This window comes from Phocoena phocoena, chromosome 10 (genome assembly GCF_963924675.1).
Source record: "Phocoena phocoena chromosome 10, mPhoPho1.1, whole genome shotgun sequence".
In the NCBI taxonomy this organism is placed as follows: domain Eukaryota; kingdom Metazoa; phylum Chordata; class Mammalia; order Artiodactyla; family Phocoenidae; genus Phocoena; species Phocoena phocoena.
Genome location: NC_089228.1, coordinates 93,470,996 through 93,485,138, shown reverse-complemented (window position 1 = coordinate 93,485,138; position 14,143 = coordinate 93,470,996). Strand labels below are relative to the sequence as shown.

Sequence of the window (14,143 nt, the reverse complement as noted above, 5' to 3'; positions counted from 1 at the left end):
TGTCCGTGCCAACGGGTTTTGTAAAGATCCTGAAGAGGAGTTTAAAAGATACTGAGCATTGCTAACAGACACAGCTGTGATGCAATAGTAAGGAAACTGGGCTTGAAACAAGGATCCGTGCCCATAGGGTTCATCTGTAATATCCAACAAGTTTCTACTGACTGCCCGCTCTTTGCCCAGCACTGTTTCAGGCGCTGGAGATACCATGGTGAACAAAACAGAAAAAAAGATCCCTGCACTCTTGGTGCTTTAGTCTGGTGTAGGTCTCACAAATTTTCTTAACTGCAGTTTTTAAATTCCAAAAAAGAAAAAATAATTCCTGTATCACAGGGCTGAACTGATGATAAGAAAGATATTTTTCCTGGTACATGGCATATCTTTTAAAAAGTTTGTTAAATCTTAATTACTCTGGTTAATTATGTTAAAAATTTGAAAAATCTAGAGTAAACAATTTTTAGATATGAACCATTTCTTACTGAAAAGTAAAGTGAAACATACTTCAGTATTAAAACTTAAGTACAGTATAGTTCATGTCTTCCACAAAATTGAAAATTATATTCTGTATATAGAATTATAAGAAGCGTGCACAGAAAGAATATATCAGAATACATCAAAATACTATTTTAATTTAAAAGAATGGGATGTTGAATGGATTCTCAGAAATCATTGTCAAGTGTAATATAAGAATAATAAAACATTTTGAGCATTTCTATGTGCCAGGCCCTGTGCTAAGCAATTTACATATATTATCTCATTTAACTACACAGCAACCTTGTAAACAGAGCAATATTACCACTTCCATTTTACAGAAGAAGAAACCAAGGCACAATGAAGCTGAGTCACTTTCCCAAGGGCCACAGAAGACCTAGATTCAATCCCAGGGAATTCGACACTTAAGCCCATGCCCTTAATTGATATTCTAGGGATTGTGTATAAGGGGACATGAAAGGAAGAAGTGAAAAGCTAGCAAAAGAAAAGGTTCTGAAAAACTGTACTTCAACTTTACTTAATAAGAAAGGAGCTATCTCCATAAGGCCAATTTTTCTCCTCCAAGTAAACAATTCTGAATAAATCCAGATTTAACACCAGGAAATCAAGTTTAAGTAGCAAGACAAACCCACAGTTTGGGTTTGTTGCCCAAATTACAAGTCATTCCAAAATTCCTTCTGGTGGACACTGAAGTTAGGAGAACAAAGAAAAGGCAGGGATACAAGTAAATAGGTAACATTAGGACCTTACTTTGTATAAAACAGTTCTGTGTTTTGGGGGCATGTTATTTCATGTGATTTTCAAACAACTTCGGTAAGCAGTGTAAGTGGTGTTATACCATTTTATATGTGAGGAAACTAAAAATAGAGAGACTCCGTTTATCTGCCCAAGGTCAAAATGTATTACTGCAGAAAGTAGGCATTCCCACACCCAGTTTAGTTCACTTCCCACCACAGGCAGAAGAGATCCAACCTGGAACACAAAGAGAGTGAAGCATGCCTAATTTAAGCAGCTTACGCACCAAATTGTTAAAACATGAATCTTAAAAGTTCAATTTGAAGGCAAATATTTCACAGTAATAAAAATTATAAGCAAATAATGCACTGGAAGTCTAATTTAAAAAGGTACCCTCAGAATCTAACCCCTAAGTCACTATCAATTATGTACTCATTTATATATTGCTAAGGGAGGGAAAAACAAATCAAAAAACTTGTTAAAAAAGAAAAGAAAAAACTTGTGGAAAATGTCTAGACAACAAAGTTACCATTGACCAACCTGTTTTCTAAGATATTGCTTTGAATTTTAAGACTATATAGTAAGAATTAGCTTTAAAGTAATTGAGTATAAAATAATTTGTCAAAGAAAACTGAATTGTCCTTAGGTATATTTGCCCTGGCAGGTTGATACTCTTTGGTTAAAGGCCACTAAAGACACATGAGCATGGCCTGACAAAACAAACACATGATAAAACACTTTGCATATTAAAGATATACATTTTAAATATTTACATATGTCTCAACAATACGTCAGAGAGCTTTTTGGTGGTTTTTTTTTTTTGCAGTACATGGGCCTCTCACTGCTGTGGCCTCTCCCGTTGCAGAGCACAGGCTCCGGACGCGCAGGCTCAGCGGCCATGGCTCACGGGCCCAGCCGCTCTGCGGCACGTGGGATCTTCCCGGACCGGGGCACGAACCCGTGTCCCCTGCATCGGCAGGCGGACTCTCAACCACTGCACCACCAGGGAAGCCCCAGAGAGCTTTAAAATAAATTTCCATCTTTAAAGCTGAGAACTATATTTCTGAAAATGAACAGAGGCACTTTTGATCAGATATGGGTCTTAAAATAACCAAATACTCGACTATGAAAAAATGTAGCATTCAGCAACAGATCTTACAGGAAATTCTTTCTCCTATATATTTTATTATGAAACACTTCTTAAAATTAAAAAAATAATAATTTTTGTTAAAGCTCCTCTACAGGACTTCCCTGGTGGCACAGCAGTTAAGAATCCTCGTGTCAATACAGGGGACATGGGTTCGAGCCCTGTTCCGGGAAGATCCCATATGCCATGGAGTGAGCCACAACTACTGAATCCACGAGCCACAACTATTGAAGCCCGCACACCTAGAGCCCATGCTCTGCAACAAGAGAAGCCACCGCAATGAGAAGCCCGCACACCGCAACGAAGAGTAGCCCTCGCTCGCTGCAACTAGAGAAAGCCCACGCGCAGCAACGAAGACCCAACGGCAGCTAAAAATAAATAAATAAAATTAAAAAAAAAAAAAGCTCCTCTATGGGATATGGTCTTCACTGAATATTGTGGGATTCATCCATGCTGATACATGTAGGTACAGTAGTTCACTAATTTTTCACTGCCGTGTGGTATTTGATTTTATGAATACTAATAGTTTACTCTATAGGTGGACTCTGGGACTGTCTAAAGACGCAACAAAACCTGCTATAAACGTTCTGGTACAAATCTCCTGTTGCACACAGCAATTTTCACAAATTAGTTACCGATGTATCTAAAGTATTGAGTTCCTCACCCCCTGGGGAGGCTCCACAGGGCTGAAGTAGACCTCCCCCAGCCTAGCCACCTCTGACTTCAAGTACTCTCATCTATTTGTTACATAATGAATAGATGACACCATGCCAATGTTATCTGCTGAAATGTGAGCCATACCAGCAGCCCCAGGGGAAAGCTTGGGAAACAATGCCACAAAATATCCCTAGGGGCCAAACTGTTGTTTGAAACGTATGTGGAATTCCAATTTCCACTTCGCGGAAGCTCGTTTTTCTAATGTGACTGTGCCAATGGATTTATACTCCCTAGTTCTCATCAGTTTCTTCTAAGGGACAACTGTCATCAGTGAATAATGACTGACTGCAAAGAAAATTCACGGCTTCTTAAATGTTTGGTAATCTAACGAGTGTGAATTTGAGGTTTTCATTTGTATTTCCTTGACTACTAATCAATTTTGAACATTTTCACATTTACTGGTCACTCATGTTTTTTCTTCAGTGTAATACCTGGTCATATATTTTGCTCACTTTTTAATGGGTTATTGTTCTCTTTTTATTGGTTTGTAGAGGTTTTTCATATGTTTTGAACACTAATCCTCTGTTTTGTGAAATGCTTAACTTTTTCATGGTGTTGTTTGATGAACAGAAGATTTGATAAAAATTATCAATATTTTCATTTATGGTTGGTGCTTATTACGCCTTGTTGAAGAACTCTTTCTCTACCCTGAGGTCTTAGCTTTTCTACTATTTTCTAAAAGATACATAATTTTTCCTTTCACATTTAAGCCTGATGGAGCCAAAATCTGAACCACGATCTTCAACTACTTTTTTTTTTTTTTTTTGCGGTACACGGGCCTCTCACTGCTGTGGCCTCTCCCGTTGCGGAGCACAGGCTCCGGACGCGCAGGCTCAGCGGCCACGGCTCACGGGCCCAGCAGCTCCGCGGCACGTGGGATCTTCCAGGAGCGGGCACGAACCCGTGTCCCCTGCATCGGCAGGCGGACTCTCAACCACTGCGCCACCAGGGAAGCCCCTCAACTACTTTTATTCAACATTACATTGGAGGTTCTACCCACTGTAAAAAGACCTGAAGAAAGACTGGTAGGTTTTTCTTCTTCCCTTCCATCCACACAAAACAACTCCTATCCCTGAACGCAAATTATTAGAATAAGAGGATTTAGCAAGACGATTGACCATGGGATCAAAATACTACAAGTCAAATACTGCAGGTTTTGGTAGATATTAGGACAAAAGTTAACTTCTATTAGAAACTTGCTAAAACGTTTTACTCTGAATAATTTTACTGAATGCATTTTCTGCATCTGATGATTATATATTTTTCTCTTTTAATTTGTTAGCGTGATCAACGGCATACAAAAGATTTTCTAATGTCAAACCAACTTTATAATCCTGGAATAAATCTGGGGTGTTTATGCCTGGCTGGATTTGGTCTGCCATCACAGCCATATATACAGCAGGATGTCTCCCAGGCAGAATGCCTCTTGCTTATCATCCAACATTCACAGAACAAGCACATATACAAACACATACACCAAGTTTTGGCTAACAGTTATACAGGAAAACTTTACATTTAAGCTTGATACACATTTTATAACAATGTGTGAGAATATTCTCAAGTGAAATTTCAAATAACATTGGTAGAATATGAGAATCACAAGACGGTACAAGGAGCCCATCTATAAAGGAGAGGCAAGCCCTGCATACTGTGAGTGTTGAGAGGTCACGTTACTACACACGAGGCAGCTGTCTGTCAACGAGTGTATCACAGGTTTGGTAAGCAGAAAGCTATGTTTGAAGCACTTTACTACCTAACAGATTGCTACCATCTATAGACGTTTTGCTGGTTGTATATATATATTATAATATATTCTTAAATATATTTAAGAAATTGGTTAAGGGCTTTGGGTGGACGTGTAACACATTATGACTTTTCCAATTTAGAATGTGACAAATAGGTTCCTGGATAGAGTGCTGGCACAGAACAACTAAAGTTAAGTGAGAGATAATGCCTCCATTTTGCTTGTAATTTTTGTAACTGTATTCATGAATGGGACTGGGCTCCAATTTCACCTTCTCATACTTCCCTTGTTGGGGTTCAGTATCAGTTATTCTAGCCTCATGAAATGAGCTGGGCAGTTTCCCCTTTTTTCACTTGCTGCAGGAGTTTGTCTAACATTGAAATGGTAGTCTCTCTGAAAGTTTGATAGAACTCTCCTATGAAACTCTGTGGACCTGGTGCTTTCTTAGTTAAAAGATTAATCACTAATACTGTTTCTTTAGTGGCTATAGGACTATTCAGGATTTGTACTACTTTTAAATTGGTTTTAGTAAAAATTTCCAGGGTTTTTCCATTTTGTCCAAGCTTTCAAATTTGTCATAGAGTTGCTCACAAGCTCTTATCTTTCACTCTGCTGTAGCTGTAGTTATATTCTTTAATTCTTAAAATTATTTATCCTTCTTTTCTTGATCCATATCACCAGACATCTATCTACCAAATTTTATTAGTCTTTTCTAAGAACTGTGGCTGTGTCTGGCTTCTATTGTATTCTTTATATTCTATTTCATTTACTTTTTTCACCTTTATTATCTCTTTCATTCTTCCTTTATGATTTATTCTGTTCTCTAATTCTTAGGTTAGATTAGCTCACTGACTTTCAGTCTAATTTTTCCCCTATAAAATTTCCCTCTAAGTAGTCTTTGGCAAATTAGACAATTTATGTGTAGTAATTATAATTCAGTTCTATTTAAAAATTTTCAGTATTATTTCCTTCTTTGAACCATAAATTATGCATATTTTTTAATAGTTTTTTAAAAAATAAATTTATTTATTTTTGGCTGTGTTGTCTTCGTTGCTGCACATGGGCTTTCTCTAGTTGTGGGGAGAGGGGGCTACCTTTTGTTGTGGTGTGCGGGCTTCTCATTGCGGTGGCTTCTCTTGTGGCAGAGCACAGGCTCTAGGCACGTGGGCTTCAGTAGCTGTGGCATGCGGGCTCAAAGTTGTGGCTCGCGGGCTCTAGGGCACAGGCTCAGTAGTCATGGCACATGGGCTTAGTTGTTCTGCAGCAAGTGGGATCTTCCCAGCCCAGGGCTCGAACCCATGTCGCCTGCATTGGCAGGCTGATTCCCAACCACTGTGCCACCAGGGAAGTCCCAATGCATAATATATATTTTTAATTTGCAAACGTATGGAATTTTCAAAATTGTTTACCTATACTGACTTCCATCTTCATTTGCACCAGGATCAGAGAATATTCTGTATGACTTGATTTACATGAAACTTGTCTATTTACGTGAAACTTGAGAACCGCTTTGCGGCCCAGTACATGGTCAATTTTTATGTGTTCCAGGTGTGCTTTGAAGAATCGTATTCTGTATTTGTTGGGGCAGATTCTGTATTTGCCTATCTGGTCAAGTTTGTAAATCACATTAGTCGCATGTCCTATATCCATACTTATTTTATTTGGGTTTTTTCCCTATCAATTAAGAGGAACGTATTAACATCCCCCCATTTTGATGATAGATTTATCCATTTTTTCCTTATAACTTGTCTTTGATATACGTAGACTTACTAGACACACAGGTTTAGACTTCTTCCCCTTAGGGAACTGAATCTTATAGAGTGATCCTTTGTTTCCTATTTAATTCATTCTCAGTATTCTAGTTTCTTCTACAGGTTTAAAAGATATACACTATTTCTGTTCTTTAGTGGTTACCCTTGAAATTCTGCCCTCCATATTTAACTTTACATCTAAGATTAATTAATATCTATACCCTCTCCATTAATAATGCAAGGGCTTTTAAAATACTTGAACTCTGATAATCTGCCTTCCAGATTGCATGCTATTCTTATCTAGCATTTTTATTCTATCATTTTTAATTCCACAAACTAGATAACTGATAGAAATACATAGTCACTGTTTATATTTACCTATGGTTTACCATTTTCTTTGCTCACTATTCCTTCCTATACCTGAGACTTACCTCCCAAAATCATTTCTTTTATCCAGAAATACATTTTTTAGAAGTTCCTTTATTGGACAACTGTTGATAGAAAACTATTTTTATCTGAAAATGTCTCACTTTGCCCTCATTCTTGACAACAGTTTGAGAAGTCTAATGGAAACTCATTCATTTGTAAGTGATCTATCTTTTCTCTTTAGTTACTTTGAGATCTTCTCTTTGCCTTTGGTGTTCTGTAGCTTCAACATGATATGTCTAGGTGTGGATAATTACTTACCTTGCTTGCTTGTAATACTTTTTGGATCTAAGGATTTACAGATCTCATTTCTGGAAAATTCTCAGCCATTTACATTTTCCTAATTGTCTTTCCCTCATTCTCCTTCTAGATTATTAGATATATTAAGCTGAGCTACATGAAACTGTAATTTTACAGATCAAAAAGGTCTCATATTGGTAATCTTACTTGGTTCAACCTATAGACCTTTTATAACTATTTTCTATTAACTCCTCTTTTCTTCCATTTTCATATCTCAGAAATCCATTCTGGGTAATGTCTGACTTTATCTCCTACTTCAATGTACTCTCTTCAGCTACAGATACCTGCTGTTAAGCACATCCTTTGGGTTTTTAATCTCAATGACTTTTAAAAGTCATGTTTTAAAGTCATGTTTCATACTCTCTTATTCCTTACTCATTTTCATCCATCTTTCATCTCTCTAAAAAACTTTGTATGTTCCTATTTAATTGTCTATATACAAGAGTGCAATATCCAAAGTGCCTTACAGGTCTAAATCTTACTCTTTGGTTCTAGTGACTCCAACTTTTGGTAATATATTTCTTTGTGTGTTTGCTGATCTTTGGCAGGGGGAGGCGGGTGGTTAGGGGATGAATCTGTGGGACTCTTGAAGGGCCTGGGTTTACAAGTTTCATCCATGAAGAACTGGTATTTGTTTCTGTTGAATGTCAAAGACACAGTCACCTGTAGCCCTTTCATTTCTTAAGTTAGTGGTTCCTTGATCGTGCAGGAAGTATAAACTAGAGCCCAACACTCATGTGAGGCCAAGACCATATAAACAAATTCAAAATGGAGACTATATTTATTCCAAGTTGTTATGAAGACAAGTTTCCTTGTTGTCTCCTTTTGCCAACAAGTAGCTTTTCTTTCATCTTTTCTTTCTTTTTTTAAATGTCCTAGATTACCCTTTCACCAAGAGATGTAGTCACTTCAAACATCCAAGAGCTTTATGCAGGAGTCTTAGACTCAGTTCCCCATAGACGAAAATCTCCTGTCACCCAAATCTCTAAAGCTTTTGTTTTACTATTTGACCCCAGCTTCCATGTTATTTTTTTAACCACTCTCATTTCAGTTCCCTGGTGTTTTTGTTTGTTTTCTGCCTTTAGGATTTCCTTTAATTTTTGTACACTTACTGCATTTAAAAATTAAAAAAAAAAATCTATCCAGCATTTAGGTGTTTTACACCTAAAGGGCTTTTCAAAGTATCTAGTCTGCCTTACTAACAGAAACCTATAACCTTCCTTTTCAGTAATTTCTAAGAGAAACATTAATGTCTAAATGTTATCATATGTATTACCATGTTCTGTACATGTAACTATTACAGTTTCATTAATTAGGTAAATGGTGAAGTCAGTCTAAATTAATTAAAAGTCAGAATCACAGAAGAGTTTTTAGAAAGAAAGAACGTTTGATTGCTATCAATAACACAGGCTATATTTCATCTTGGCTAAAAAAGCTTTAAGTACATATACCAAATAATTTAAATTACAAGTCTCTTTTATTCATTACACACTCTATAGAGCTAGAAAACAGGTTGTTCTTCTAAGTAACTGAGGTTGACTCCTGAGATTTTTATATTTATTTACTAATAAGCAAATTAATGATTTTAAGTAGACTGAGCAAAGTTAAACTTTTGCCCCCCAAAAAAGGAATTCTTAAATAGTGAGTAGAAAGAAATGACATAATTTACATAAACTGCAAAGGTATCAGACTCAAATTCAAAGCATTATACCTGGATGAACCAAATATTTACTTGCAACTCTAGAATAAAAGTTACAAACTCTCTACGCTAACTAAATTACTTGACTGAGAAATTATGAAAAAGTGCTTTATTTAGGGAGTTTCATAATCAACTACTAAGTTTAATTTCAGATATCCTGCAAAACGTTTTAACACAACTACAAATTTAATTTCTTAAAAACTAGCATTTAAGACTGCAAAAGGATATTTTCCCCGTGAGTATAAGATTAGCCGATTCTTTACCTCGCCAGCACTTGCGCATTCCTGGGCTCTTCTGTGGAGTGCAGCCCACGTATCTTCATACCTAAGAAAAGCAAAAAATAATTCAAAATACAAACCACACATTAAAAAAATCCTACCTATGTATACGTATGGCTGATTCATTTTGCTGTGCAGTAGAAGCTAACACAATATTGTAAAGCAACTGCACTCCAATAAAAATTAATTTAAAAAATTCTACCTAAAGATGAACCTGTTACACCCTGTGGTGTCAGAAAGGAAAGCTCAAAAATTAATGGATACACATTGTAAACACACAGAAGTCAACTTCAAGGGGCTTCCAATTGCCAAATCTGGGACAACCTGAGCAACAAAACAAATAATGGTGGAAATGGGTTATGATTCATGGACTAAAACCAACAGCCATGAGTTCATAGTGATTTAAATAAACAGTTGAATGGGGCAGAAGGGAAAAATTCTTCCTTGCAGTAGAATTCCAATTAATAATGATAGAAAAAAATGAGAAAAATAGAAAATCACCATTTGGTAAACACAATACTAATTATTTCAGGCAAGAATTCTAATAGATGCTAAAATTAGTGGGTGAGAGTATAAAGAGAAACAGGATATTTTCATAGTCTCTAAGTATCTCCCCACAGGATACTTATTAATTTAAAAGGGGGAAACAGTATTAAAGTGGAGAAACCTGGCAGACACTTCCTTAACCAAGTGGTCAATATTAACACCAGCAGTAAGGAGACATATCAACATCATGTGTCTACTGATACAATGCACTGGAGGACGCAACATTATTCTTCTGTTATTCTCACCATAAAAGCACTAACTTGAATTTAATCATGAGAAAACAGCAGATAAACCCAAAATGAGGGATATTTTGCAAAATAACTAGCCAGAAGTAAACCCGTGCATATATGGCTCAATTACTTCACAACAAAGGAGTCAAGAATATACAATAGGGAAAGGAGAGTCTCTTCAATAAATGGTGTAGGAAAAACTGGACAGCCCCATGCAAAAGAATGAAACTGGACAATTATCTTATACCACACCCCAAAATTAACTCAAAATGGATTAAAGACCTGAATGTAGGACCTGAAACCATAAAACTCCTATGAAAAAACATAGGCAGTAAGCTCCTTGACATCGGTCTTGTGATGATTTTTTGGATCTGATACCAAAAGCAAAGGCAAAAAGAGCAAAAACAAACAAGTAGAACTACATCAAACAAAAAAGCTTCTGCACAGCAAAGGAAACCATCAACAAAATGAAATGGCAACCTACTGAATGCGAGAAAATACCTGCAAATCATACATGTAATAAAGAGCTAATACCCAAAATATGTAAAGAAATCATACAACTCAATAGCAAAAAACAATCTGATTAAAAAACAGGTAGAGGCTCTGAACAGATATTTTTCCAAAGACATACACATAACCAACAGGTACATGAAAAGTTGCTCACTTCACTAATCATCAAAAAGTGCAAATCAAAACCACAATGAGATATTGCCTCACCCCCGTTAGATGGCTATTCTCAAAACTACAGCAAATAATAAGTGTTGGTGAGGATGTGAAGAAAAGGGAACCTTTAGTATACTGTTGGTGGGAATGTAAACTGGTGCAGCCACTATGGAAAACAGTATGGAGGTTCCTCAAAAAATTAAAAATAAAACTACCATATGATCCAGCAATCCCACCTGTGGGCACATACCCAGACAAAACTATAACTCGATAAGACACGTGCACCCAATGTTCACGGCAGCACTACTCACAAGAGCCAGGACATGGGAGCAACCCCTCTGCCACCTGCAACAACATGGATGGACTTGGAGGGCATTATGCTTAGTGAAATAAGTCAGACAGAGAAAGACAAATACTGTATGTTATCACTTATATATGGAATCTAAAAAATACAACAAATGAATGAACATAACAAAATAGAAACAGACTCACAGATGCCCAGAACAAATTAGTAGTTACCAGTGGGGAGAGTGAAGAGGGGGAGGGGCAAGAAAGGGGTAGGGGATTAAGAGGTACAAACTACTATGTATGAAATAAGTAAGCTACAAGGGTATAGCACAGGGAATACAGCCAATAATTTATAATAACTTTAAATGGAGTATAATCTATAAAAAGTTTGAATCACGATGTTGTACCCCTGAAATTAATATTGTAAATCAACCATACCTCAACAAAAAAAATTTAAATAAATAAATAGAAAACAAAATAAACCTGAACTCACAGGTACAGAGAACAAACTGGGGGTTACCAAAGGCAGGGGGTGAGGGATTGGGTGTGGGGGTGTGTGTGTGAGAGAGAAATGGGTGAAGGTGGTCAAAGGTATAAACTTGTAGTTATACATAACATACAACACGGTGACTACAGTTAATAATACTATATTGTATATTTGAAAGTTCCTAAGAGAGTAAAACATAAAAGTCCTCATCACAAGAAATATTTTTTAAGCTATGTGTGATAATGGATGTTAAGCAGATTTATTGTGGTGATTATTTTGCAATATATACAAATATTGAGTCATTATGCTATACACCTAAAACTAATATAATGTCATATGTCAATTATCTCTCAAAAAAAAAGTTCAGGCTTAAGAAAAAAGAAAAAAGATCTCAGATCAACAATCTAACTTCACAACTTAAGGAACTAGGAAAAGAACAAACTGAACCTATAGCTGGCAGTAGGAAGGAGACAACAAAGAGAACTAAGAAAACAATTCCATCTACAGTAGCATCAAAAAAATTTTAGGAATTAACCAAGGAGGTGAATACTTGTACAATGAAGACTACAACATATTGCTGAAAGAAATTTTTAAAAAGACATAAATAGATGGAAAGATGTCCCACGTTCATGGAATGGAAGACTTAATATGGTTAAGATGTTGTCAATAGCACCCAAAGTAATCTACAAATTCAGTGTAATCCCTATCAAAATCCCAATGGCATTCTTTGTAGTAGTAGAAAAAAGTCCATCGTAAAATTCATATGGAAGGTCAAGGGATCCTGAAAAGCCAAAACAATCTTGAAAAGAAGAACAAAGTTGAAAGACTCACACTTCTTGATTTCAAAACTTACTACAAAGCTACAATAATCAAAATCAAATAATAATCAAAACAGTGTGGCACTGGCATAAAGGGAGACATATAGGCCAATGAAATAGAGAGCCCAGAAATAAACACTTGCATGTACGGTCAAATAATTTTCGACAACTGTGCCAAGATCATTCAATGGGGAAAGGATAGTCTTTTCAACAAATACGGTAGGGTGCTGGGAAAGTGGATATCCACATGCAAAAGAATGACGTTGGACTCTTATTTTAACACCATACACAAAAATTAACTAAAAATGGATCAAAAAATCCAAACATAAGAACTAAAACTCTTTGAAGAAAACATGGGGAAAAGCTTCACGACATGAGATTTAACAATGATTTCTTGGATATAACACCAAACACACAGGCCACAAAGAAAACAGACAAATTGGACTTAATCAAAATTAGAAACTTTTGTGCATGAAAGAACACAATCAACAGATAAAAAGGCAACCAATAGGGCTTCCCTGGTGGCGCAGTGGTTGAGAGTCCGCCTGCCGATGCAGGGGACACGGGTTCGTGCCCCGGTTTGGGAAGATCCCACATACCGCGGAGTGGCTGGGCCCGTGAGCCATGGCCGCTGGGCCTGTGCGTCCAGAGCCTGTGCTCCACAACGGGAGAAGCCACAACAGTGAAAGGCCCGCGTACCACAAAAAAAAAAAAAAAAAAAAGGCAACCAATAAAACGGGAGAAAATATTTACAAATCACATACCTGATAAGGGATTAATATCCAGAATATACAGAAAACTCCTAACACTCAACAACACAAAACCACTCTATCCAAAAACAGGCAAAGGACTTGAATAGATATTTCTCTAAAGAAGATACATAAATAGCCAATAAACACATGACAAACTCACCCTCATCAGTCATTAGGGAAATGAAAATCAAAACCACAATGAGATACCACTTCATACCAATGAGAATGGCAAAAAAACCCAACCAGCCAAACAAAAGACCCCCAAAACAAGTTTTGGTGAGAATGTGGAGAAATGGCAACCAGAGAAATGTGCACTGTTAGGGGAATGTAAAATGGTGCAGCTGCTACGGAAAACAGTATAGGGGTTCTTCAAAATATTAAAGTAGAATTACCATACGATTCAGCATTTCCTTCTTTCAGTATATACTGCCAAATAACTGAAAGCTGGGTCATGAAGAGATATCTGCACACCCACGTTCATAGCAACATTGTTTACAATAGCCAAAAAATGGAAGCAACCCAAATGTCCATTATTGGATGGATGAATAAGCAAAATACGGTACATTCATACAATGGAACATTATTCAGCCTTAAAAAGGAAGGAAATTCCTTTGAATTCGTGGTGATCATTTTATAATATACAGAAATATGGAAAAACTATGTGGTGCACCAGGTACTAACATAGTTTTGTAGATCAATTATACTTTAAAAACAAGCGAGCAAACAAACGAATAGAAAAAGAGATCAGATGTATGGTTACCAGAGGCGGGTGGGTGGGGTGTGGAGGGAGGGGAATGGAATGAAGGCAGCGAAAAGGTACAAACTTCCAGTTTGTAACATAAGTACCAGGGATGTAATATACAACAGGATGAATATAATTAACACGGCTGTATGTTCTATATGAATGTTGTTAAAGTCTAAGTTCTTGTCACAAGGAAAAAAAATTCTTTTTCTTTTATTTTGTACCTATATGAGATATGGATGTTCACTAAACTTACTGTGGCAATCATCTCATGATGTATGTAAGTCAAGTCATTATGTTGCAATATCTTAAACTTATACAGTACTGTATG

General features: G+C 36.6%; 1 protein-coding gene across 1 annotated transcript in view; it reads right to left on the bottom strand.

Annotated features, from left to right (window-relative positions):
* Window positions 1-14,143, bottom strand: part of DTNBP1 (dystrobrevin binding protein 1) — a 120,527-nt gene that overhangs the window by 89,722 nt on the left and 16,662 nt on the right. Inside the window, exon 4 of the mRNA XM_065885278.1 lies at window positions 9,272-9,332. Within this exon, the coding sequence (XP_065741350.1) occupies window positions 9,272-9,332 (61 nt within the window). The remainder of the gene's footprint in view (window positions 1-9,271; window positions 9,333-14,143) is intronic.